The sequence below is a fragment of the Podarcis melisellensis genome, assembly GCF_964234715.1.
Source record: "Podarcis melisellensis genome assembly, chromosome: 7".
NCBI classification, from domain to species: Eukaryota; Metazoa; Chordata; class Lepidosauria; order Squamata; family Lacertidae; genus Podarcis; species Podarcis melisellensis.
In genome coordinates this window covers 6,468,858-6,494,269 of record NC_138539.1, presented here as the reverse complement: position 1 = coordinate 6,494,269, position 25,412 = coordinate 6,468,858, and the positions used below count along the sequence as shown (strand labels likewise).

Here is a 25,412-nt window from a genome sequence, read left to right as displayed (position 1 = left end):
GCAATGGAATGGACTCACTTGGGTGGTGGGGTGGATTCTCCTTGAATTGGAAGTTTTTAAGCAGATGTTTGATAGCAAACTGCCATGGATGACTTAGCTGAGATTCCTGCATTGCAGGGGTTGGGCAAGAGGACCCTCAAAATCTCTTCCAACTTTCCAATTCTGTGATTCTACAATCATGCTATATTACTTCGCAAAGATCTAGCTTCACCAAGCATCCCACACAGTGCTTCCAACTAGGAGGACAATGAACATTGGCCTTTCCCCTCTGATCAGAAATGTATGACTAAAGTATTGTCATTAATGAACACAGTCCCCACAGGTCTATGGGGTCATTTCCAAATAGTGAGTTAGGAGACAACAAAGGGAAAACTATGACTAATAGTTTCTGAAAAGAACCACTAAGATAAGAGTGAATGATTCTGAAATGAGCTAGCTGTAACAGACCACAGTCTACATAAGTTACCCACAGGCATGCTAATTCCTAACTCAGAGAAGGCTTCTATGCCTTTAATTCATTGTTAGCAATCAATTAAGACAGTCTGGATTTCCTATCACAGTGGTGTCCCCTCTTACACAATCTGTCACAAACCATGAAATTTGGGAGCAGACAACAGCAACCTAGTTCTCCTTGAATCTCAACACATTTTACTTGAACACTCCTTGATTTTTTAAAGTACTAAAAAAAAATCACTGGTATGGCAATGGAAGGAGGTGTAACTCAGAAACGAACGATCAATTCATGCTTCTAAAGAAATGCATTTCTACAATGCTACTGCAACAAGACAAAAACAAAGAAGATTTCAGAATCCTTCCCTAAAAGTTGCTCAGTCTTGACTTTCTCAGAAAGTGCCCTGTAATAGCCTCATAATACAATATTTCAAACAAATAACCTAAGAATGAGTTAAAATGATGGTCCATCATCAACACATGAGTAATGCCAACTATGATTGAAAGCCTCCCAAAAACCCATATAAATGCAAATAGATACCAAAAAACCCACTGATAATTTTAAGAGGACACTGGAAAATCCAAAGCAGCACTATTGTACATATATGCACTATGGCTCCCTAAAACTGAAAAATCAAGTAATGGCACTACACTAGGAATCAGAAACCTGTGTTTCTAAACCACGATGAAGTCCTGAAAGCCCCAGCTAACACAGTGCTAAAAAGATTAATCAGCTAATGTTACTGAATGTACTCCAGAGCTTTCAAACACACGCACACAACACAAGCTAAAAGGCTGTCCTTAAAATAAAAAAGGCATTTCCATGCACTGTTATTTAGAGTTAAAAAGCTCAAAATAAACCATCTAACAACTGTGTTTACAGTGATGACTTGGCCTGACTAGCAGGTTTTATGGAGCTATATATAGGGAAGAAGAGATCCTACTGTGTTTTTCAGGTCAGGACTTAACTCTAGTGTCAGGATCTCTGGAATCTCATTATTTAATAGTCCCTCCCCCCTCCCCTGCTCAACCCAATCCTTTTCAAATGCTCCCCATTACAAATGCACTCAGACCATTTTTTATAATGTTATATAGGACATGCGCTCTCTTCTCTCCTCAGTGTTCAGAACATTGCACTCTAGGGTTCACCAATAATAAATTATTCACCAAACAAGTAGAGGCAGACCATGGTGAGGGAATGTTGTTGTTGTTTAGTCGTTTAGTCGTGTCCGACTCTTCGTGACCCCATGGACCAGAGCACGCCAGGCACTTCTGTCTTCCACTGCCTCCCGCAGTTTGGTCAAACTCATGCTGGTAGCTTCGTGAACACTATCCAACCATCTTGCCCTCTGTAGTCTCCCCTTCTCCTTGTGCCCTCAATTTTTCCCAACATCAGGGTCTTTTCCAGGGAGTCTTCTCTTCACATGAGGTGGCCAAACTATTGGAGCCTCAGCTTCACGATCTGTCCTTCCAGCGAGCACTCAGGGCTGATTTCCTTAAGAATGGAGGTGAGGGAATACCTGAAAGCTTATGCCAGCGGTTTTCAATTAGTGTGCTGTGGCACCCTGGGGTGCCTTGGATGATGGCCAGGGGTGCCACAGGCAACACTGTCCTCTGTCCCTCTTTCCTTCCTTCCCCCTTGATGCCCTTTCACGTCTCTGCCTCCCAAAGGCTTGCACTGCTGTTTGTTGCAGCAGCCCTGACCACAAGCTCCTCAGCCCAGGTGAATGGTGCCTCGGGGGTTGGCCAGGGAGGAGGCACCCTCTTTGATGTGGGGTGATCAGAGACCAAGAGCTGTGGCAGTGGCTGCTAAGAGGACTCCCAAGAAGAGGAGAGAGGAGGCTGAGAGAACACTCCACAAGGGAGTGTGTTCACAAAAGGGTGAGAGGCTGACAGCTCTGCAGGCAGGTGGTGATAAAACTGGGCTCCTGAGCCCCAAAGGAGTGCTGCAGAAAGAATGTAGTTGGTCAAGTGAGCCGTGGACTCAAAAAGGTTGAAAACCTCTGGCTTATACCATAAGACATGTGCTAGTGTTAAAGGTGCCAGGGGCTTTTGTTGCAACAGACTAACCCAGCTCATAGCTGTCAACGTTCCCCTTTTTTAAAGGGAAATTCCCTTATTCTGAATAGGATTCCTCGCAAGAAAAGGGAAACGTTGACAGCTATTACCCAGCTACCCCTCTGGAAATCATTCAAATCCTGTCCTCATTCTGAAAAGTCAACCGTTACAGTAACCACCTTGAATTCCCACGCACTGATTTCAGGCAGAGACCCCAGCTGTCTCCATTCACTAAAGGGAAGTGCAAGGTTGCCTGCCATTTTCCAACTCTTGAATAAAATTGGGAGAGCCTCACTGGTCGTTAGCACACTTTTTCACATACTCACACAACGTAATATAATAGAGAAGGAAAACACCCAGCAGGAATGCTTCTTAAAATGATACATTTTAAGTCAAATGTTAGAACTTCATCATTAGGGATGGCAATCTTGCACTTGCACCAAACAAACAGATATAATAAAGGAGATAAATAATGTTAATAAATACTGGCAAGTATCTAAGACACTACAGTTCAGTATTCAGACTATGTATGCTCACACGCAAAACAGATCTGCTTCAAACAGCTATCTTTTCCATACCTGAGATGAATATAAGCATAAAGGTAAAGATACCTCTGCCCGTACGGGCCAGTCTTGACAGACTCTAGGGTTGTGCGCTCATCTCACTCTATAGGCCGGGAGCCAGCGCTGTCCGCAGACACTTCCGGGTCACGTGGCCAGCGTGACAAGCTGCATCTGGCGAGCCAGCGCAGCACACGGAACGCCGTTTACCTTCCCGCTGGTAAGCGGTCCCTATTTATCTACTTGCACCCGGGGGTGCTTTCGAACTGCTAGGTTGGCAGCCGCTGGGACCGAATGATGGGAGCGCACCCCGCCACGGGGATTCGAACCGCTGACCATGCGATCAGCAAGTCCTAGGTGCTGAGGTTTTACCCACAGCGCCACCCGCGTCCCTTCAAATATAAGCATAGTGACGTGCTAAAAAGATGAATATTCCGCATGTGTCATGGGGAAATGAGATCTAAGGAGGGCTGTTCAGCAATTGCTTGTATTAATTGCTAGGTACTGCTCGCTGGCCACATATTTGTTCATTCTGCACCACAATATCCAAATCAAGCAAGTTCTAGGCATATACCTTTCCTCACATTATGTTTTGTTAAAGGGCCACAAAAATATTGCATCTATTGTTCTGTCACTGTTTTGTTTTTTTGCCTTAACTTTATATCCTGAACAACAATGAAATCCAGACTTGATGAGGGGAAGTATATAAAAGCTGAATGAATGAAAGTCATTCAGTATCACAGAGTGCCATTTCATCAAAACCAGCCAACTATGGTTTGCACTCGCCCAATAGATCAGGATTAAACAATCTGCTTGCTGGGCAAGCACATAGCATACTAGTTTCGCTCAAGTTAAGTAAAAATTATTTTGGATATCTAGCTCATACCACCCTGCCTATGGCTCAGGGCACACAACAGTTTTCACACTCAACATAACCAAGATGAGAAAAGTAAAACATGCTATTTAAAACCTACTATTGCAATTGTCCAACACCTTCCAACCAGACTAATTGAAATTTAACCTACACGCAAGACCTTCAAGCAAAACAGCCACTAAAAACACCCACTCTGCATGTCATAAGGAAGTGTTTGTCAAACTTTTTCTTTGGACTACGCTTTGAGAATAAAAATTTGCTTGTGCCACACTGAATTTTTTATTGATAAGAAATACATTGGAAACAACTCCAAGCAGTGCTTGATTTATAAACACAGAACACAGCTACCGGTACTTTATAATACACACATCCAGAAAGTATAAAGCAATGCAGCTGTGTAAGAACATTAACAATTCCCCAAATACAATTATAAATGAGCCTCTTACATATGTACCTTATGTATACAAACTATGAGAGGTGTGAGCTTGCTTTTGCTGGGTAATGTCATTTACAGTGGTACCTCTGGATATGAACGGGATCCGTTCCGCAGCTCTGTTTGCATCCAGAAGCAAACATAACTAGCGACAGCACGTCTGCGCATGAATGCGTTGCTTTTCGCCGCTTCTGCGCACGCGGGTGACATCATTTTGAGCGTCTGCTCATGCGCGAGTGGCGAAACCCGGAAGTAACATGCTCTGTTACTTCCGAGTTGCCGCAGAGCGCAACTCAAACGCGCTCAACATGATGCATATTCAACCCGAGGTATGACTGTATATTAGGTTTAATTTGAGACAAACAAACATTCACCTCCTCATCAACACAAAGAAGACTCTCTTTTCTGATCTTTCATATTTATCAGAGCTGAAAATCCCTGTGAATGTTACGACATGAAGAACTGTAGAAGAAGTGCAATTCTGGATCACAACCAGGATTGTCCTCAATATCACTTCATTCTCTTGCTCTCATTTTGAAAAGATATCTATCCATAATCTGCAAATAAAAATTATCTTTATATTATACTATACTGCACTGAAATGCTTAAATGCTTCTTTGATTGTCCTTGAATCTTCCCACCTGCCAGACTTGCCACCCCTCCTGCCATACCAGTGTGGTGCGCACACCCTTTGAGAACCATTGAGAACCACTTAAAGGTAATAAGAGAGTGTAAGAGAGAAAGTTCTCCCTGAAGTATGTAAACCCCAAGCCATTCTATTTGTCTCCTTTTCTGCTTCATCATCCTTCAACATCTAAACAAGTGGACTTATGCTATCAATAATGGAAAATAACATTTGGGAATCAACAATTTCAATAGTCCTCACACATTATTCACCTAGATGGCATCCACGTGTATGAGAAGAAGGGATTAATGGTTGAATTAATTTAAATCACTAAAAGGGAAAAATAGAAGGCTGACCTTTTTAAAATAACATTCCCAGTTTCATAATTTATTTATCTCTTGCAGAAACTGCAAGTTAGTAGAATATATGACTAGCTAAAGAGAAACTTTACGTGTTTCTAGGAAGATCAACCAAAACCTCTGGTCATACAGTCAACATGCCTTTCACACTACATAATTTATAATTGCTTAGAAGCAGAGAAGCATTGTGGAGTTCAATATTTTGCTCTGGCTATCTTTATACATATGTGGTTTTTTTCTTTACAAGTCAGAAATGGTTTTCAGGAATTTCATAATAGCTTTTGCCATAAAAGAGAATGTCAAGTCATACATAAATGAAGAACATGTAATTCGTACACAAAGTTATCTAGCCCTGGAATAGCCAACGTGGGTGCCTTCCAGATGCACACATCCTAACCAATGATCAGGGATGATGGAAGTTGAAGCCCATGGTGGAAATTGAGGGCACCATGTTGCCTATCCCTGATCTAACCAATGATTAAAATACTGTATAATTCAACCACACAAGCTTCACTTACAGTATTGTTCGTATCCAATAATTAAGATGGGGTGGCTGACCATCAGATAGAACTAAAAAGCAGTAAATCCTAAAACAATTCAAAGATGCAGCCACATGGGAAAGGAAGAACTTTCATGTTCCCTTGTTGGCATGGCTACCTCTACAATTGTTCCCATGTTAGTCTGAAACCACAGACAGAATTCCACCCAAGTAGCTGGTCCCAACAGCATGTACCAAATACACAAGCAATGCCCTTCTTGAACTGGCAGGGCACGGCTACTGTGGAATGTGAACAAAGTGTGTGCAAGCCTGTGTATATTACTTAAGTGGCATGGCAGCAAGTGCAAAGGCAGTCCACAGGGTTGTATTTTTCATACATGATTTTTGAACAGCATTTATTTTACACAGTTCCCATTAATTTCTGTGGGTATTTTTGAGTACTTTATGGATTGCACTTTGTGTTAGTATACAGGGTCTCTATCACCAAATCTGAGAAAAACAGCCTCTCATAAAGAAAAAAACTCCAACTAAAAATGGAGGAAGGTTGGAAAAGGTAATTTAATCCTGAATTTACAGTTCCTGAGCAGGCACATGGCATTAACTTTTAGTTTGGACAAAACTGTTGCTTAGGTCTCATAAGAACTGTAGCCTATAATTTGGTGCACAAGGAATGAGAAATTTTGTTGTTGTTTTAAGGACAGCAGATGCTCACAAAGCTTATTTTATATGCCATTGATAAGTTTAAACAACTACTGGGGATGTCCTTAGACAAGAGCTTTAATTGAGTAACAACTGGAGAATATTGTGAAAATAAAATGTCGCTTGGTCATAATGCTATATGATAAACTCAGATGGGCCTCTGATGGCCTTGAGATTTATTTCAAAATGTGTAATCCATTTATATAAGTAGCTACCTCTAGAGTTTAACAAATGCTGTGTAAACCAAGACGGAACTGAAAGGATTTTGCCCATTATGCTTTCTGCCATTAATCTCCAGTTTTAATATAACAATTCTATTCGTTTGTTCTGTCAACTGGTTATTATTTTAGGCCCAAGAAGAAAAATATACAAAGCAGTTATGAAATCTATTTTTATAAGTTCACAGGTACTTAAAACAACTCGCTCTATACCAGATTTATTGAAATCTTTCCCATTCTGCCTGACACATTTCTAAACCAAGCACTCAAGGTGGTGAATATTCAAAGAATAATAAATCAATAATTAAACAATTAAAAACAAAAACAAAAAACAGCATGCAAATAGCTAACACCTGAGTAAGCTTAAAATACCAAGGGGTGGTTTTTTTGGGGGGTGGGGACTTCAATATCTGCCTCAAGCTTTTCATGAGTTATAACAGAAGCTAAGGTGGTCCTCAGATGCTAAAGTGTCTAATTCAGCCCCTACCCTAAAGATACCAAACTATCCTTGAGAAAGGTCAAATGGACAATAGTGACACTGAGGGCCATCCAACTTTTTCTAAATACTCCCATACAACAAGCAAAGAAGTCTGGACATGCAAAAACTTTATTTTATATTTATCCTGAATATCTGTGCCTGAAACCTGAAGTTAGGTCAATAACTTCTGAACAATAACAAATATTTTAAAGTATTCTTTTATAACACTAAGAGTCAATATTTTCAACTCTAGAAGCAAGCATTGCACTAGTACAGCTGTTCCAAGTGTGGTGACCTCCCAAAGGAGTTGAACTCCAAATCCCATCAGCCCCAGCCACCAAGACCAATGATCAGGGCTGATGAGTGTTGTAATCTATGAAGCTGTGGCAACGGCCACAGTCCCTCGCAGTTCCCACAACACTGGGCTGTCAAGCTGAATGATTCACTGACAAGTCCAAGCTATTGGTTACTCACTTCACTTTAAAACAGGGATAGGAAACTTGGGAGGACCTCCAGTTTTGGTTGGAATCCCATCAGCCCTAGCCAGCATACCCAATGGTCAGGGACAAAGGGAACTATTATCCAGAAAGTACTGTACTGGGGAAGCAAAAGGTTCACTATCACTGCCACTGAGGTTTACTGGTTGCAAAGCATTAAAACAGCTCAAGGTAAAGAAAAACTTACATATTTTCTGCTGCTACCTCTGTAGATGTAATTGTTGAAATATTCCATAGCTTAACACCTTTTAAGTGAAAATTGGGTTGCCTTTTGTATTAACCCAAGAGCACTGATGATTGGACTTCATGATGGGTGCAAGCAACAAACTGAAGGAAAAAATGTTTTGGGGTAGAAAGTGTGCTGATATTTTACAGTACATCATTCCTCTGTATTCCTATCAATCTTGTACTCTTATGAAATCTTGTCCATATTGTACCTGGAAGCAACTCACTTGCTTTCATTTAGTGCCAACTACTCTGCACAGGGGTTTGCCCACAAGCAGTCTTTGCTTAGGACCCGAAATTGATGTCCAAACTATGTGGATTGATAGGCAGGGGATAGTTCATAGATTGCCCTGCCTTCCAGAGATGAACAAATTTAATGGCCTTTGAAAAAGTCCCTTTCAACCAAATGATTCTATAAAGCTGAAGACAAATGAGGCACATAGACTAGATGCAAGTAGGCACAATACTAAGAGATAAAGATAGATTGTTTCCCACTACAGTATAACAACAAGACTTCGACAAATGGAAGAAATTAGATGAGCAGACGGAGGCAAATGTAACTCTGTGAAAACCGCTTATTCTGATCACATTAATCCCACCAATACAAGCAGCACAGCACATCCAGCTGGCTTCATGGATTCTGTTCATTAGAAAAGATTACATGAAAAAGTGCACTTTTGCTTTTTAAAGACATTAGTTGTCTAAACATTAGAACAGAAACTGATTTGCATGAACAGAGTGGAGAAAACTCACGCAACTGAATATAAAAGAAACAGCAATTTTTGCAATTTTTATATTGTAATTCTACAGTTTCGTTACATCACTTTCTTACATTCATCACAAGTTAAAATGAACAGTCATGATTTCAAATAATGCTTTTAAGCCTAACATTATTTTGAAATATTCTCTCTCTATTTTTGTCTGCCACCTAATTAGGCTAATCTTATTCCACTTGCAAAATATCTCTTGCTATCTATCTTAAGACTGTTATAAAGCTGTAGGCCTTCCATGTCACACTATTTTTCTTCCATCTGTTCCCCTCTCATTTTGCTAGGAATCTAGCTGGCCTCAGAAAGCTTTCTGCTTGCTTTTTTAACATATTAGTTGGTCAGTCTCCTCCAGAATAGCCACTTTTTTTGGCCTTCCCCCACTTCCCAAATCCGTACAATTTCTTGATGCACTTCACCCTTTTTCTGCTTTACTGCGGGGCTGTGATCATCAGTATTAGTTTACAGGAATTTTGTACTAATCTTCCAACAACAAATATATTGGTTCATGGCAAAAAAGAAGTTCATAACAGCTTTTATTCTTCCAAGCTTCCCCTGCTGTGCTTCCGCTGTATTAAAATAGAGAATATTACTTTCCTAGCTTATCTTGCTTAGATACTGAACAGCTTGTTATAGACTCTTACTTTTCAGCCTGTGTTTAAACTTGCAAGGCTGTCTTTTTCACTTGTCCAAGGTATGTGCATGTGTGCAAGCCCATTCCTGTTTCCAGTGATTGATATTCCCTAGTCCTGCACCTCTACTCTGCCCATTGCTTCTTTCAAATGCACATACAAATCCAGTAAGTTTTCCCATTTATTCTGAGGAACTAGAGCTCAATTCCTTTAAAAGCAAGCTCTTCCTAAACCACGGGGGTTCTCCCAAAAGAAGGGGGACCCTGTCCATTTAAATGCTCAGCATCTACACATATAAGACATCCACTACTATTATAATTCCAAACCAATGAGGGGCTCTTGTTCCGCATTAGGACTACCTAGAACTTGTCAGTTAATAGTTAATATTGATAGGTATTCCAAATTAGGTTCAATTATCAAATGTTTGCTTGCTCAAAAACTTAGTGTGACAGCAGCTCAGACAGAATGGCACCCATGCAGTTTCTCATTGGCCCCTTGTATACAGCCTAACATGGTGAAGCATGTTCAGCCCCTGAACATGAAAATATACAAATCTTTTAAGTATGCATAAGAAATCCTGGCCAGAGCTGATAAAAGCTGTAGTCCAAAATATCAGGATAGCACCAGAAAACCAGATTAATGAGTGAAAACTCATTAATGGTGCTAGGAAGATTGGTTATGGCACTGGTCAACTTTTCTGAAATCCAACTGTTGATCGACCCCTTGAATACATAAACAGATCAGGAGTGAATTATGGGGCTGTCACTCCAGGATAATGATTGTGTAAATTAGAGCATCAGAACCACATTGAAGCATTTACTTATTTTAATGGAAGCGGCAGGTGCCAAAATAACAGTGGGAAGAATGATGCACTTAGTTTAAAATATTCTTATTTTGAAAGAATGTATTACCTTCAAGTCTGAGAACTAAATGATTGTTCATTAAAAAAAACCCAAAACATATTTTAACCAGTATTGGTTAAATTTGGTTAATTTTTACTGCTACATTCTCTGCAACAGCTTTTGCCATCATGTTTTCCAATTTACTCTTGAGCTATGAAGATAAAACATTGAATGACCATAAATTATTTATATTTTAGTTGGTTCGTATCATCACAGCAAACCAGCCTGGCATCACATTAAAAATTCCCTCGAGGGAGCTTCACCTCTCCAAGTAGTCAAAAAGAGCTCACCCTGGTTTCCAAAAGCAATGCAGAAAGCAGTTTATTGGAAAGGTAAACCCCTATTTAAGGCTACCCATTAAATCCCTCCTAAATCTATTCAGATTTGACTGAAATATTTCCATTATAAAGTAATTCCACAAGCATTCTTGTATATAAATGTGGTTTGTAGGTAGAAGTCCATTCATTTATTCCAGACATGAAAAGGTCAACAGAAAGCTTTAGCTGCTGCTCAGATTATGTATGAAAACACTTTCTTGGGTTTTCAGATATGCAAGCATGTAATGTAATAAAACACTACACTCACAAACATCTCAAAAGACTTTCAGGTCATCTCTTACGTGGGATCATCTCTTCAGGATGATTTCTATAGCACTTTTCAAAAGTAGATTACAATAGTTCTCTCTTATCCCTGAAATAGCTGTATAAGTGATTCCATTTTACATAAGTGAAAAGTGAGATTTAAAAGAAGCTAGCATGCTGAGAGACACTTAGCAACTTCATCTCTTATCAAGTATTTGAACCTGCGTCTTTCACAGGTCCAAGTCAGTTATAACCACCATCAGGAACTAATATAAGGCACTCTACTCTGAACACAATAAGTAAATCAGAAAGGTGTCTTGATTCCAGAGCAGCTCTCAACAGAAAAAGGCTGCTTTAGTGTAAAGTTGCATGAGGCTATACTGGTGTGAAAAAGTTGAATTTGGCAACACTGTTATGGTTATTTTGTACAGAAAAGGAAGGATTGCTTAGCCGATTATAGCAACAATGTACCAGCCACATAAGCCCCAGAGTACTAATTACAATCAGGTTACTGAGAAGATAGTAGCTTTTCCGTTTTTAAAAGCAAGAGAGAAAGTGAGAAGAATTGTACAGAGTCCCTGAATTCACACAGGGTTCTTTTGCACAGGGTTCTTTTCAAGAAGAAGAAATGCCACTGTCAACATGAGGAAGATAAAGATAAGCAGATTTTCAAACAATGTTTCTTAGGCAGTAGCTGACACACATAACTGTATGGTCTGTGGCTCGTAGTGACAGGAGATGGTTAATAGCATACTTAATTTTACAACAGTTAAGAATGTTATTATTCAAATTTGTTATTGTTTTACTACCTTGCTTCCATATGCAGCTATTTAACAATCTCTATTATCGGAGCTGGCCAGATCCAGTTTTGTTCCCTAAGGTTAAGCCCACAAGCACTGCATGCATATTTATCAGATAAAGACTAGTCGCTATTCAATTGCAAATAAGAAACTCTCACTGCATCTTCTCTCTGGGGAACACTGAAAACAGACTATTTGAGAAATGATTAACACACACACACACACACACACACACACACACACAAAACACCTTTAAAATAGTTATTTTTCTCCTGTGTTGATATGTGCTTGGAATGCAATATGTGCTCAATGCAATATATTTATTTGCTGAAGTATATTGTTGTCTAAGTCAGTTTATGCCATAATAAACCAGTAAGGGATTATTTGCAGGTTTTACTCCAAGCTAGTCGTTTCTAGCTATGGTTTTCCCAGTAGTGATGTATGGAAGTGAGAACTGGACTATAAAGAAGGCTGATCGCCAAAGAATGGATGCCTTTGAATTCTGGTGCTGGAGGAGACTCTTGAGAGTCCCACGGACTGCAAGAAGATCAAACCTATCCATTCTGATTGAAATCAGCCCTGAGTGCTCACTGGAAGGACAGATCCTAAAGCTGAGGCTCCAAGACTTTGGCCACCTCATGAGAAGAGAAGACTCCCTGGAAAAGACCCTGATGCTGGGAAAGATGGAGGGCACAAGGAGAAGGGGACAACAGAGGATGAGATGGTTGGACAGTGTTCTCGAAGCTACCAGCATGAGTTTGACCAAACTGCGGGAGGCAGGGGAAGACAGGAGTGCCTGGCTTGCTCTGGTCCATGGGGTCACAAAGAATCGGACACAACTAAACGACTAAACAACAACAACAGTCGTTTCTTACCCACATCCAAATCCAACTCCCATCAGACACAGCCAGCATAGCCAATGGCCAGGAATGATGTGAGTTGCAGTCCAGAAGCATCCATCTACAAGGCATCTCTTTGGCCACCACTGCTCTGTAAGTTACCAGAAATTTAAAAATATCCCTTCATCAATACACCTCTATTGTAAAGTTAGGAAAGATTCAGAAAAGGGAAACAAAAATTATCTAGGGTCTGAGCGGTTCCCCTATGCAGAAAGGTTATAGCATTTGGTGCTTTTTAGTTTGAAAAAGAGGCAGGAAACATGCTAGAAATGGTATGGAGTAAGTGTTTCAGGGGAGGTTCTCCCCACCCCCCTCACTCATAAAACACAATTCACAGTAACTTAATGAAACTACATGCTTCAGTGAAACTACATGCTTCAGGACAGCCCAAAGGAAACACTTCTTCACACAATGTACAGTTAAACACTGGAATTTACCGTATTTTTCGCTCTATAAGATGCACCAGACCACAAGACGCACCTAGTTTTTGGAGGAGGAAACAAGAAAAAAAATATTCTGAATCTCAGAAGCCAGAACAGCAAGAGGGATCGCTGCGCAGTGAAAGTAGCAATCCCTCTTGCTGTTCTGGCTTCTGGGATAGCTGCGCAGCCTGCATTCGCTCCATAAGACGCACACACATTTCCCCTTACTTTTTAGGAGGGAAAAAGTGAGTCTTATGGAGCAAAAAATACGGTACTTCTACAAGATGCAGTAATGGCCACAAACTTGGGACAGCTTTAAAAGGCATTTGGACAAATTCATGAAGCATAAGGCTAGGAATGGATGCTAGTCATGATGACTAATACCACAAGGGAACGTAAGTGGGTAAGCGCTCTTGCCCTCATGTCTTGCTGGTGGACTTTCCAAAGGCATCTGTTTGGTCAACACAATGATGGAGTAGAGGAGCCTTTGATCTGTTCCAGTTCTTATGTTCACTTGTCTACATTTTGGATGGAAGGGAAGTGAGAGGCAGAATTACTGCCTCAGAAAAAAATAAAGAAGACCATGAACTACTGTGAATTCAACCTTAACCATTTAAAGGCCAAGGACACATTTCTACTTTCAAAGGTGGGGAACTGGAGTCTAGCCACAGGAACAAGGCAGCAAGAATGACCCTGAGGAAATATATGCAAGCAAGGAGGTACACTGCACCAGTTCTCATGAAGAGGAATTGAGAAACTAACAGCTCTAGGCCAGAAGAGCAACCTCTAACACATCAGCTGAGCTCCCCCAGTTCTGGTACCACCCTTCCAAACCTCCAGTTACATGTCTCCAAATACTTGCTGTGCTCTCCATGACAAGTGTGCAATTGCCCACTGGTGGGAGTAATGAGCAACAGACCTTCTTCCTACTTTGAAGCAGAGAAGTGACTCAGGCTCATCCTGGATTAATTCCCACCCTCTCCCCAGGTCAAAGGTTCAGAGGAAAGCTCTGAGCCCCATTACCCAGCAATTGCTGAAACTTTCACTCTCCTTGCCCAGTCTTTTCTGCTTGTGAGACAACTGGGGAAAGGAAACCTTTTCAACCGCTGCTCAATGTTAGAGCTCAGAGCCCCAGCACTGTGCACTGCCTAAAGCCTGCAATTTTCACCACCTATCTTTCCCTCAGGTAACAGAAGGGGGGGGGGTCAAACCGAATCTGGAATGCTTCTTATCTACCTTCCCCTCCAGTAAGTTTAGGGGGAATTCTTGGCTGTTGGGCAAAAGTGCTTGCCTCCAGCCAACTGGAAACAAGCTGGTGGCCATAAATTTTTGTTTGACTAGCAATAGCAATCAAAAAACGTAGATCCCTGCCCAACATATTGTAAAGAGGTAAAAATTGCCCAATAAATACTTCCATGCACACTGAAGTAGAAAATCTAATTTTCTTCTTACTTATAAGACGTCAGCAGGTGTACGGAGTCATAAGGTATGTCTAGATCCACAAACATGGATAGTGGATAGTAAGGAGTAACTGGATGTCAGCTGAACAGTGCATCAATTAAAGGATGGGTAAGACACATGGAGAGTTCAAACAGAGAGCTTGTATGTGTGTATGTCATCCCGTCCCCCTCCCCAACACATACATTGTCCAGCAACAGCTGGACAAAATGGCTTGAAGTTAACCATGTCCACTGTTTCAATTATAAAGCTGAGTAACAGTTATAAAGTTACTCTGAAATGAGATCACAATGATAGTAAAGAATAGGACTACTTATCGATATTCTTCTTATCCTAAACAGTGTCTAGGTCCATCAATGCACTCTGGCTTCAGGGTATCTGATTTCTATAACTTGCAAAGTGCCTATGAGAGTTATGTAACTCTGCAAGTATCCTATGGCTTCCTGGATATTATCCCTGAAGTATCCAGTACTGATAAAATTTAGGAGGTTTGATATTAAACTAGACATAACAGACATGAAGAGCAGCATCTTTACCCTTGAGTTTTATTCAACAGATGAGGAATATAAAAGCAACTAAGGGACTAACTCCTCTGTAATCTAACTGAATAGCCCACATTCTAATGTAAGCCTGACACAAGGCTCCAACTGTATCCTTTATGTGAAACTATTTTTAAGAAATCTCATCAAAAATACATGTAGCATTAATTTTATATAAGCGAACAGCATTCAGTGCATTTGTGCCTTCAAAATTGGAAGTTGCCATTGCCTTATTTAACTTAGCAAATATGCCCTTCATAAAACAGGAAATATTGAGTTGGGATCCAAAAGTAACAGAAATGCTGTGCTTTACTTTACATTTACAGCTCACCAAGATGAAGGTGCACATAGCAGGAGAATTCTAAAGAAAATTCCTAGGAAATACATTGCACATATCCAGAGGAAACTATTCAAGAATTCTGGACTTATATTTCACTGGGAAGAAGGTTTCACAACTAATTTGGAGATAGTTATCTAAGAAGCTGCCATATATACTGTCCAATCAGTGGTTCATCTAAGCCAACATGGCACCCTCCACCTGTCGTTGGGCTCCAAACTTGCATAAACACTGACCATGCTGGCTGAGGCTGATGGGAATCCCCAACAACCAGAGGAGGATGGCTACCCCTGATATAATAAAACAATCTGGTACCCATAAGAGCAAGTGCGGTATAGGACTCAGGAGGCCTGGATTCAAATCTCTCATAATAATCATTATTCACAACACCCTTGTGAGGTCAAGGGGAGGGGGGAAAGGAGAATATATGCAACTCCTTTGAGGAAAAGGGGGGTAAGTAAGACACACTGACTGGCAATGGAAAACCAAGTTCTCAGATAGCTGTCTCTCAGATCTGCCATCCAAGAATCTTGGACAGGAGATGTCAGAGGTTAAAACCAGACTCAGTGCTCCACCATAAGCTATGGCACAGCTGACAACTCATAATGTGACAGCAGATTAAAAACCTTCCTTCACAGAGTAGCGGTCACGAACTGCCTCCGGTCATGTACTGAACTGAGCATTGCAATACTTTGGCAGGGAGCAGGGTAATGGTTGGCTCATAGCCCAGCTGGATACTATAGGTGACCTGTTCAGGTGAATCACTACCACCATAAAGAAAGAGGTCATCTTGCACTACTTTTCATTACAAAATTAAACCTTTTTGTGGGGGGAGGGCTACTTTGTCCTTTGTAATTTTACCTTAAAATGTACAGTACAGGCACCCAGACCTTACATGACAGTGCACTAAAGGGCAAGGGTGCAAAAAATGTTGCTGCCTTTAAAACCCACTAAAAATACACCCCGTAGGGAGAGTTCTATACTTGGAACTGGTTTATTGCTCAACCTGAATTTCAAGTCAGATCCTGTCTGATTGTGCCAGCTATAAAGCACTTCCCTGTCACGTTTACCACAGCTTTTAAAAAGGTAACCAATGCAGTAGTTCTGCATAAAAATTCTATCCTGTTCACACTCATCAAATTTCCACCCTGTTTTGGCCACTGAAATTAGTAATTTGTAGAATCTATCCTGAAAAATAATGAATAACATTTGATAAAAGATTTAAATAATAATAAAAAAAAACACATGCAGGCAACTGAGGTAGATGAATTCTCCATTTCAAATAGATCATCAAAACTGAAAAGTACTGACTATTCAAAACCAATAATGCTCATACCATTTGTTTCCCTGCCTTTAGAGGGTAAAATGTTTATGGTTGTCAGGTAAAACACCACAGCTGACTGCTTCCACATAAAAATTACATGGCCAGAATACAGCCACTGTGTTTTCAGTTTCATGCCAGTCCTTCTCTCCCAACCAACTTATTTCCCCTTTTATTTTGATGCATGAATCAAAAGTCAGAAAATATATAACATTGAAGTTTGGTGTACCTTTAGCCCAGCATATTGGGAATGGACTACAGCCGCTTTTCTCCATATAGATGACACCTGCTTGTTTCGGGGCCTGTTGCCCTGCCAGTTCCAAGAACAACATACACACAATCGTATAGAGATCACGCCAGGCTCCAGCATACAATGTTCCAATTCAGGTCTCCAGTAGTATTTGCTCCCGCAGGGGGGCTGGGAAGCCAGCCGCTTGAGCGTAGTCACAAGCAGGAAAAATCAACTACTAACCCTCCTCACATTTAGCGTCTTTCAGGTTTGGCTGCAAAGGTAGAAGCAAGAAAAGACCCACCTCCACACCACCCCATTCCTTAGTGCTGCTCTAGTAATATATTCCGACAGCGTGAAGAATGCATTTCAGTTTCGGAGTCTTCGCATGCCTCAACAATTTAAAGCACAGATCATCCTTTTCCCTGGACAAGCTACCAAACAGAATGCAACCAGCCAGCAATGTGACTGTGTGCGTCTGTATTCCTAGATTCATTCAGGAGAGGCGGAGGAGGAAGGGAGGGAGAGGGGAGGGGAGGGAGGAGAGGCGATTAGCAACAACCTTATTAATATGCTAATCTCACCCTTCTGTTCAGTTCAGCCAGCAGACTCCTGTTTACAAAACTGACAGCGGATTCTAAAACTGACTAAGCTGCAAATCAAGCCTGACCCAGGTCATAGCTGTAGATCCGCTCCTGCAACCAGTTTAGTTTAAATCCATGCCTCTGGCATCGTACCTACCAACACTGATATTTGATTTTAAATAACTATTCTGATGAAACAAGAATAATTGGGGGAGGGGGAGGGAGGGGGCTGCACTAAACAATGAGATGTAACCTCTAATCATCTTTCATTTAAAGACAACCCAATTACAAACTTCATACTTTCTAAGTACTGTAAAGTGTTCTGAAATATTCTCAAAATTTATCTGCAAGAAAGGATTACTAGAAAAATGGAAAAGGTACCTCAAAACACAGACACACGTACACACAATGAAAGAAAAAAGGTGACCCAAATTATACACCAAGTATGGCCATTGTTTAAAATGTCTTGAAGCTAGCATTCAGCAAAGGTCAATACATACGGGTGTTCTGTGCATATTATACTCCAACCACAAAAGGTTAACTGAAAACAGATTCTGTTTCCTTCAGCACACACAGGCACACAGAATATCAATGATAAACTGGCTATTTATACATACACACATTGCAGCAAACAACACAGAACGTGGTATATACATTTTGCCTCTTCCACTCACACAGTGACACACATACCAAGAAAGTGTTTTAGCAACTGCTGGATTTAAACAGCTTTGTTTACTAGCCAAATGCATTCTCCCACAATGTGCCTGGGCTCATGAGTCCCTCCCAGAATGTGAAAATGCTTTCTATTTAACATGAAGCAGGTTGTGAGATACACAGGTGTTCTGTTTTATTATTTAATTACTCCTTTAGCCCCGAAGAATACTGTTTTGTGTATTGCATATCGGCTTCCATTTAAGTACTGTACAAGTAAGCAAGACCAATTCCATTGCTAAGCCAATATTGTTGCAAGTCATAGTCAAGCTCATAGCCAGCATTGCAAAAATGGCTGCCTGTGCCACTACGTTGGATGTGGTTGTAAACTGTGCTCTGCATAACTGAAATGGAGATGTCAGCTACAGGCAGCTCCCCATTGATGCAGGGGTTACATTCCAAGGAACCACACATTTAAGTAAATTTGTATATTGGGAACACCATAGAAAAAGTCTGCAAACACCCTCCAAACCTCCTCCATCAAACTCCAACTCTCCACAGGCCTCAAATGTCAGTGCAAGGGCTCCTGGGATTGCAGTTGCAAAGGCTTGGGGGATTGCTAGATGCTGTTTTTCTGCCATTTTCATGCCCTTTGGGGCCTGTTTTTGCCCCTTTCCTTGCCACTTCCGGGCTCGCGGCAATGCACACAGCCACAGTCATGCGTGCCTTGAACACGTGTAAATGTGGAGTATTCTACTTTGACGGCAATTCTTAACATGCTAAAATCAGAGGTGGTGGGATTGTTTCTGTTGCCCCATCCCGATTAAACTGAAAGAGGGCCATGTAGGACTATTAGGTAAATTCCAACATCCTTATTAGGCCAACCAAAATGCCACAAAACAGTGTGCCAATCCCCCTTTCCCAGTTCTGTTTGCCATCCAGCCCCAAGATAGCCAACACTGTCCCATCCAGGAGATAACTGCATGCAAGGCTTGACATCTGTACATGCATCTGTCTTGGAAGACAGTGCTTTGTGTTTGGTAGTTACTTTTTATTTTTCAACACAGTTTATAAACGACAACAACTGTCCCATCCATATGTTGTTGGATTCCAAATCCCCTCAGACTCAACCAGCATGCCAGTAGTCAGAGAGGATGAGAACTGTAGACCAACAACATGTGGAGGGCCCCACACTGGCTATACCTGATATAGTCTGGTGAAGATTTCCAGAAAACTCAAAAGCTTGTATGATGTTTTGTGACATGTTGATTGGTCTAATTGCCCTAATAAATTCAGTTTTTGCTAACATTCTTATTTGGTAGCTGTTCCACTTACATGTGTTCTCCTGAACCAAGAGTGGGATTTGAGTTTCTGTGTGTTTCTTCTTATTTCATTCTTGTTAAATGAGGCTAGCATTCAGTATCCAAGTTAATTTTCATGAAGTTTTATTCTTTCTTTCTTTTTTAAAAAGAGGGAATAGTTATAATGTTACAGTTTATTAAGCAGTCACCTGTGATATAGAGCAGCAATACGGTGAGCTATTAAAATAGCTTCTCAGTCACATCTCAGCTAGAAACACCACACCACCCCAAAATTTAACAATAATGTCATCAGCATGTGGATGACATACAACTCTACTCCTCTTTTTCACCTACTTGCTCCAGAAGGCTGTTTGAAATGTTGAACTGATGTCTGGAGGTGGGTTGGGGTTGTAACATATTGCACTGGTTTGTCAGTGCATTTCTGGGTTTAATTTCAAAGCACTAGTCATGATCTTTAAAGTCCTCAGCAGTTTGGGAAGAGGTTACATGAAGGATCATACTCATTATTCTAACCTGCCAACACCTAATTTATGATATGTGTCTGAGGTCCTGCTCCCATGCTTGCCTGTGAGAGCAATCCACACGGAAGCAAAAGGAGGCATTCCTTGCAACAGACACCAAGTTAACACCTGCAGCAAATACATGGGAAGCATGCACACATTGTTCTCGGTGCACCTCACTGCTACTAGTTTCACAACAAGAACAGTTGGACATGTCTACAACAAGCTCTGTTCAGCCCTTTTGAAAAGAACTTAGAAAACTGGGTTCCAATACAGTTCAAAATAAAAATTAGAGCACAATTGAACTATTAGTTCTGCCCCACTGCTCAGGCATAATGACCAAAGCTCCTTCAAAGCCTAAAGAGTCCCCAACATAAAATGACATCTCCTTATGCATATAGTCAGGGCAGGAAAGTAGGATGAAGAATGAACAAAAATCCTCTCAGCATCAATTTTCAAGAACAGAACAAGTGCAGCAGTATAGGCACAGTAGTTTCTACTACTACACAAAATATAAGGCATCTATAAGACGGCCAGATGCAAAAGAATGAGAAAACAACATATACCTTGGACAACTTTTGCCAGCCAGAGTAGACAGTACTGGACGAGACTGGCCAGTGATTCAGTCAGTATAAGGCAGTTTCATATATTTATCCATAATATTAGTTAAAAGCGTGTCAGGTAGGGAAAGCTGGACATATTGAAATGTTTTCTTTTACACAATTATGAGCCTCTAGAACCAAAATGTGGTGTAATATCCTGGTTTGATTAAACCAATTGGGATTTGAACAAACCAGTGTTCCATCCACTCAGCGGAAATGGAAGACGGTGGTTTGTCTGAAACCACATCCAGAAGCTTTAAAACATCCTCCCCCATATGTGAACGAGAACGGAGAACACAAACCTGTAGCTCACCCATGTTCATCTTCATAACACTAAGCTACAGTTGAATGTTATGTCTGACCTGAGTAAGTTACATTCCAACGAAGATGCAATTGCCATCTTATGCTTTGGCTTCATACAAGCCAAACATCAAGGTTAGTGTCTCACTTTTTGAACTGAATCTTTCCTCTCACACGTTTTAACTGAGAGCTGTTTTTTATACTCCCCCTTCAGCACAGATTATCAGACCTCTGGAAAGCTAATACCCTTAATTCCAGAAGCAGCTCTGAGAAAGAACCATTTTTCCTGCACTCCAGCAGCAAGTGATATCCTGAAGTTCCTTCATACATTCAGGGTAGAATAGGAAGGGGGGATGTCATGGAAGTCTCTCTCTCTTCTTCTGAACTCTCACCTCTCTATGAAGCTCCAAAAGGCCACTTTTTGACAACCATGAATACTACAGGGAAGACCAAATATCTAGAAAGAAACACAGATGGAATCCATATACTAAAAAAAATGCAACTGGTAAACAGAATGCTTCTTGCACCTTGAAAAGAATTTAATTACAAGGCTCTCCCTACTATATATGTGGTTCACTGAAATATAAAATCTTCAATTTACAGCATTCATTTATTTATGTATGTATAACATTTGTAATGAAGTTCTCTCGGCAGCTTACAATAAATAAGGAATACACAAATGAAACACAAAATAAGACCTAAAAATATATATAAGTAAATAAAAACTATTTAAACAAATATTGACCACGACCCACTACAGCATGACATGTACAATTCATTAAGAATGAAGGAAGTGGCTGGAAAGGGTGCTGGACTGGGGTCAAGAAAAAGGGGCTCAGACATTTCTTTTAAGGTAAGGTTTTTATCTAGACTTTGGCACCAGCTATACTGTCACTGATAGCAATACAAAATCCCAAAGCTACGGAATAAGTTTCTCCTTAATCAAATGAAGTCAAAGTGTCTCACTTTTTGGTTTATAGAAAAGGTGAAGAAAAAAACTGAACTAAGACACCACATGCTTCCTTAAATAACTTGCATGAAAGATAAATAAAGCAGATCTACTCCTCTGTGGGGGGACGCAGGTGGCGCTGTGGGTTAAAGCCTCAGCGCCTAGGACTTGCCGATTGAAAGGTCGGCGGTTCGAATCCCTGCGGCGGGGTGCGCTCCCGCTGCTCGGTCCCAGCGCCTGCCAACCTAGCAGTTCGAAAGCACCTCCGGGTGCAAGTAGATAAATAGGGACCGCTTACCAGCGGGAAGGTAAACGGCGTTTCCGTGTGCGGCTCTGGCTCGCCAGATGCAGCTTTGTCACGCTGGCCACGTGACCCGGAAGTGTCTCCGGACAGCGCTGGCCCCTGGCCTCTTAAGTGAGATGGGCGCACAACCCCAGAGTCTGTCAAGACTGGCCCGTACGGGCAGGGGTACCTTTACCTTTACCTTTACTCCTCTGTGGCTGCAATCATTTCTTTTTCCTTTATGAGCAGACTTCAGAGAAGCATTGATCAATTTTCCTAATCCAGAGCACCACATGAAGTTACTCATATGGATTCCATTCTTGCTGCTTCTCCTTCCTTCACTCCATCCAGTTACCCTCCATGTTCCCCAACACTCCCTAGGTGGCCCTTAGACAAGCGACTATTCTCCAAGCCTCAGTACCTCACTCCCACTGCAAGATGGGGATAATATTAAGCTATGTTACAGAACAGTTGTAAGGATTACCAAAATTATTTGTGACATGCTCTATCCATTCGACACACACTATATGTTAAGCATCATTACCACATTCCACCAGTTATTGTATTTTATGGTAAGCAACAATCACTCAATTGATTTAAAATAAAAAAAACAAAAGCTTGCGACGTAATATTAATGCCTGCTCAGAAAACTCACTTATCACTTTGGCATCCCAGGCTTTCCCCCAGAGGAATCCAAGGGGGCACACATGGTACTCTTGCACTCTAGCCCAGTGTTTCCCAACCTTTTTTGGGCAAAGGCACACTTGTTTGATGAAAAAAATATCGAGGCACACCACCATTACAGCCCCGTGACGTCAGCGCGCAGCGTCACTTGAGCTCCTTCTCCTGCTCGTTCAGGGCCGCAGTGGCGTAGCGTGGGTTGTCAGCACCCGGGGCAATGCAAGTAATTTGCGCCCCCTAACCCGTGGATTTGCGCCCCCTAACACTAACCCCCAGATGTTGCGCCCGGTGTGGCCGGGCCCCCCCTGCACCCCCCACGCTAGGCCACTGATCCATAGCTAAAAGCAGAAGTCGACAAATGTGTCCTGTTTTTTGCTCTTCAAAATATGGCAACCCGAAGACCCCCAGGGACCGTCCAACCAGCCTAGGAAGTGTGCTCTGGTCGCGGGGGAGGAGACACGAGGCATTGCCATCCACACCTAGAATTGAGGAGGAGCTGGAAAGGTCCTTTGGTTTCACACCCAGGACCCATTTTTTCTCTCTTCTTTTGAGAAAGGGGTGGGAAACGGGATTTGGAGGGCGCATGTGTGCGCGTAGCTGAGCTCCAGTTGCTCTGGGCATTTCTGGACAGCGCCGGTAGCGTCTCTCCTAACCCCTCCCCACCCCGGTCTCCACCCCCCCCCGCCCAAAGGCTTCCCCCTACCTGGCCAAAGTTCCACCCGAAGCTGGAGATGCGGTTTGCGCTGCCCACGAAGACGACGCCGAACTCGGAGAGGACGTATTCCTTGCGCTCAGCGCAGCGGCGCAGCTAGCCGCTCAGGGGCCCGGGGCGGCGCGCGCGTCCTGCAGCCAGGGGCGAGTGCCATGGGGGCGAGCCATGGCAGGGCACGCTGCGTGGAGCCTCGCTGCAGCCTCCCCCTCAGCTGTAGGGAGGCTGAGGCGGTGGGCAGAGGCCAGAGCGGAGCTTGCAGGCAGTTCGCCCGCAGACGCATGGCTCAGGCACGCTGCAGGCGCCGAGGTGTGGCGCCCAGTGCCCCCCGCCTCGCCTAGCTACCAGTGGCATAGGAAGGGGTCTGCGGTGGGTGCGGGGCTGAAAGGACATGCAAGGCTCCATGCTGCTGCCCGGACATGCCGGCCTCCTCCTCGTCCGCTGTCTCGCGCTCCTCCCTTTTGCGCGCGCTGCCCCGCCGCCGCCCCATTGGCCGGGTCCTGTCAGCTGATCCTGTGTTATTTCCTGTGTGTGTGTGTGAGGGGAGAATGGAGAGAGAAACCTCGGCACCGCCACCGCGGAGCCGCCCCCGGCTCGACGCGGATCCTCGCCGCTGCCGCCCCGCCTCTCGCCCGCCTCCCTCCCACGGCACACCAGGCAAGGCTCCGCGGCACACTAGTGTGCCGCGGAACACCGGTTGGGAAACACTGCTCTAGCCTCACAAAATTTATGTGAGATAGGTTCGAGTTGACTAATACATTATTATTTCACCAAGCTTTTAATCATTTGTTAATATTTGTTTTGAAGTTATATTTTGAGTGACTATAAGAATTTTGTATTGTATTAAGATACATGTTTATGGTTCTAAACACCTTAGCAGAGCCTTTCTCAACATTGGGTCCCCAGATGCTGTTGGACTACAACCCCCATAATCCCTGGCTGGCAGAACTAGTGATCAAGCATGATAGGAGTTGTAGTTTAACAACATATGGGCACCCAAGGTTGAGAAAGGATGACTTGGGAATTCTTTTGAGGGTTGAAAGTTAAGTTGTGCCTGTCGGAGGATATGTATAGAAGCATGTCAGGAAAACACTAACTTAATAATCTGAAGCACTTGTTCTCTGCAAAACTATGAACATGTCCCATTCAAAAAAGAGAGTTAATGGCAGTACAGTGGTACCTCGGGTTAAGTACTTAATTCGTTCCGGAGGTCTGTACTTAACCTGAAACTGTTCTTAACCTGAAGCACCACTTTAGCTAATGGGGCCTCCTGCTGCCGCTGCACCGCTGGAGCATGATTTCTGTTCTTATCCTGAAGCAAAGTTCTTAACCTGAAGCACTATTTCTGGCTTAGTGGAGTGTGTAACCTGAAGCGTATGTAACCTGAAGCATATGTAACCCGAGGTACCACTGTAAAGCTGTTCATAATGCAAACACATTTCTGTTCTCTGGAGCTATCGAAGGCCCACCTGGAATAAAATCTCACTTTTGAGAAGGGTGGGTATTACAAAAGTATTGAGGGTCCCTCAATTCATGCCCCAATTCCATGCCCCCACAACCTTGTATTCCAGCACTAAACCTAACTAAGGTAGTAAGGTTACAGGTCTACTGCTATTCTGAATTGCAGCCATCCTGTCTCAAAACAGATTGTGAAACTACAGTCTGAGCAATGCTACAGTTATTCCCTGCATTCCTTGATCTCTCCTCCTTCCTCTGTGAAGGTATCTCTGCCTTCTAAGCCACCATTACTAAAGCACCCTGCAGCTGGCCTCTCTCTTGCCATTCTTTACATCACTTCATCGCATTTCCCTCGTATCCACAGTGCTGCCAAAGCTAGCTGATCTTGCAAAAGGCAAGCTTTTACAGCCTCGGCTTCTTACCCACAATTTGCACAAAAAGGTAGTCTCCCATGTTGAGCTTTGCCTTTGGAGCAAAAGGTCATCTTTACTGCCTTCGCCCCTTTTAAACC

At 42.3% G+C, this 25,412-nt stretch overlaps 1 protein-coding gene across 13 annotated transcripts in view; it reads right to left on the bottom strand.

The window, feature by feature from the left end:
* Nucleotides 1-25,412, bottom strand: part of PTK2 (protein tyrosine kinase 2) — a 195,371-nt gene that overhangs the window by 118,447 nt on the left and 51,512 nt on the right. For 2 of the 13 annotated variants that reach the window (XM_081918685.1, XM_081918691.1), the window contains exon 1: nt 16,863-17,317. The exons of 6 other annotated variants lie outside the window; for them this stretch is intronic. In XM_081918685.1, the coding sequence (XP_081774811.1) occupies nt 16,863-16,965 (103 nt within the window). In that variant the 5' untranslated portion in view covers nt 16,966-17,317. Of the gene's footprint in view, nt 1-16,862; nt 17,320-25,412 lie in introns of those variants that run through there. 5 more of the 13 variants (XM_081918695.1, XM_081918694.1, XM_081918687.1 and 2 more) reach the window with 4 other exon arrangements.